The 1,840-nt window shown below is 38.0% G+C and overlaps 1 protein-coding gene across 5 annotated transcripts in view; it reads right to left on the bottom strand.

The window, feature by feature from the left end:
• The window catches only part of LOC107555086 (testis-expressed sequence 2 protein-like), a 35,761-nt gene that overhangs the window by 5,822 nt on the left and 28,099 nt on the right, over positions 1-1,840 (bottom strand). For all 5 annotated transcript variants that reach the window (XM_016237779.1, XM_016237781.1, XM_016237777.1 and 2 more), the window contains 2 exons: positions 1,139-1,457; positions 601-809 (listed from right to left, as the gene is read on the bottom strand). In XM_016237779.1, the coding sequence (XP_016093265.1) occupies positions 601-809; positions 1,139-1,457 (528 nt within the window). The remainder of the gene's footprint in view (positions 1-600; positions 810-1,138; positions 1,458-1,840) is intronic.

Here is a 1,840-nt window from a genome sequence, read left to right as displayed (position 1 = left end):
TCAGCTACTGTTTTGTTATTAGTTTAAGTATTTGCTATTGACTGTTCAAATGCGGAGTTTTGCACATTGTGTGTGTGTGTGTGTGTGTGTGTGCGCGCGTGTGAGAGAGAGCGAGAGACAGCATTACATCACAGTAGAATCAGCTGTCTTAACCGCGGCTTGTGTACTGCATCATTACTGTGTCTGTTCCCCTTTCAGGCTTAAACTAATGGTAAAACTAATGACATTATTTACTGTCTTTACATTTATTTTGAAAGATGAAGCTCGCGATTATGGTAAGGGGAGTTACATTTCTGACGAGTGCTTGCGGTGTTCGGCCAATCACAATGCACTGGGTCAGCTGGCCAATCAGAGCAGACTGCGCTTGTCGGAAGGAGGGACTTTGTAGAAAACTAAGCGTTTGAGAGAGGCGGGGCATAGAGGACCTACAATAATGTACAGTATTTGAAAAATAATGTGTTTTTTGAACATTAAAGCATGTCAACATATTCTGTTACACCAAATACACAAAATAATGATCTTTAAAAAAAGCATTATATGACCCCTTTAAATGAAAGATTACGTTTTTTCGGAAAATGGACATTGTGAAATATTGTGGACCTTTTTCACGATTCCCGGGCTGCTTCCAGCACTCTGATCAGGGCTTGTGGTGGGGCTGCCTGCAGACTGGCTGACATATTTGGCCATGTAGACGTTGTATTCCAGAACTTTCTGTTTGAGACTGGCATCAAGGTCTTTTTGTCTGGGATGAGACTGGAAAATTTCATCCAGACTGCCATGACTGCTGTTGCGACTACGAGACAGACAGCCTGCCGAGAGAGATAATACGACTTGATTACGTAATTAATTAATTTGGAAAAAAACAAAACTATGGATAAAAGTCTAGTCTGTTCAATAGTTCTCATTCATGAAGAAAATACTTTCTATGGACCCTTTTCACAGACTGTGATGATGCGTTTCCAGTCATTTACACTGTAAATCCATTTTCTTTTTTATTATTTTGTGTGTGTGTGTGTGTGTATATATATCTATTTATACACTTATTTCAAAAATGTCTATTGTGCTATCATTGCAATAATACTATTTCTTAATGAAAGTACTAATGGTTTGAATAAAGGACCATTTGTAAATTTTTTACTTGTAGGCAGGCCAGAGGGCTTCTTGGCATCGGATTTCAGCTTGGACGCAAGTAGCATCCTTCTGAACCATTCCTCTTTGTCTCTTCCTGTCCTCCCAAACAGGTACAGTACAGGTTCTGTGTGCACTCTCTTAGGTTCTTCAGTAGTGCCTACAGCCTCGGGCCTGTCTCCTACTGCAGGGGTTTTCTCCTCCACCACATCAGACTTATCTCCCTGCACTTTGGCCAGGAAGTCATCCTGCTTGGCCAGCTCAACGCAGATGGGATACTTCTTATTCCACACCCTTTTCCTGGCCAGGCTATGAGGCACCAGGTAGATCTGTAGTACAAGAACTCAAATGTAACCTTCATTTGTTTAAATAGTATGCATTTAAAGGGTTTAATAAGTTTTATTTTTAAAAAAGCTTGGCAAAATAACTTTTAGAAAGGTTCAGATTTCACACTTTTTTCTATGCAAATGAAATTCTGTATCACAGATGCTTAAGTGCAAGAAAAAGTTTCCGTTTCATTATAGAAATATTATTATGGCACCCTGTTTGTCAGAATGTTTAGTATTTAAAATGTTACTATGTCACATTTTGTAATTCAATTATAGAAACATTCTGTAATTCGAGTCAAAGAAAGATTTTCAAACCTTAATTTACATAAGAACAAAAAAAAAAAAAAAAAAAAAAAAAAAAATTTGAATGGGGCCTGTAAATT

The sequence above is a fragment of the Sinocyclocheilus grahami genome, unplaced genomic scaffold, assembly GCF_001515645.1.
Source record: "Sinocyclocheilus grahami isolate Dianchi unplaced genomic scaffold, SAMN03320097.WGS_v1.1 scaffold524.1, whole genome shotgun sequence".
NCBI classification, from domain to species: Eukaryota; Metazoa; Chordata; class Actinopteri; order Cypriniformes; family Cyprinidae; genus Sinocyclocheilus; species Sinocyclocheilus grahami.
The sequence above is the reverse complement of the archived record's forward strand: the minus strand, read 5'-3'. Positions and strand labels throughout refer to the sequence as shown.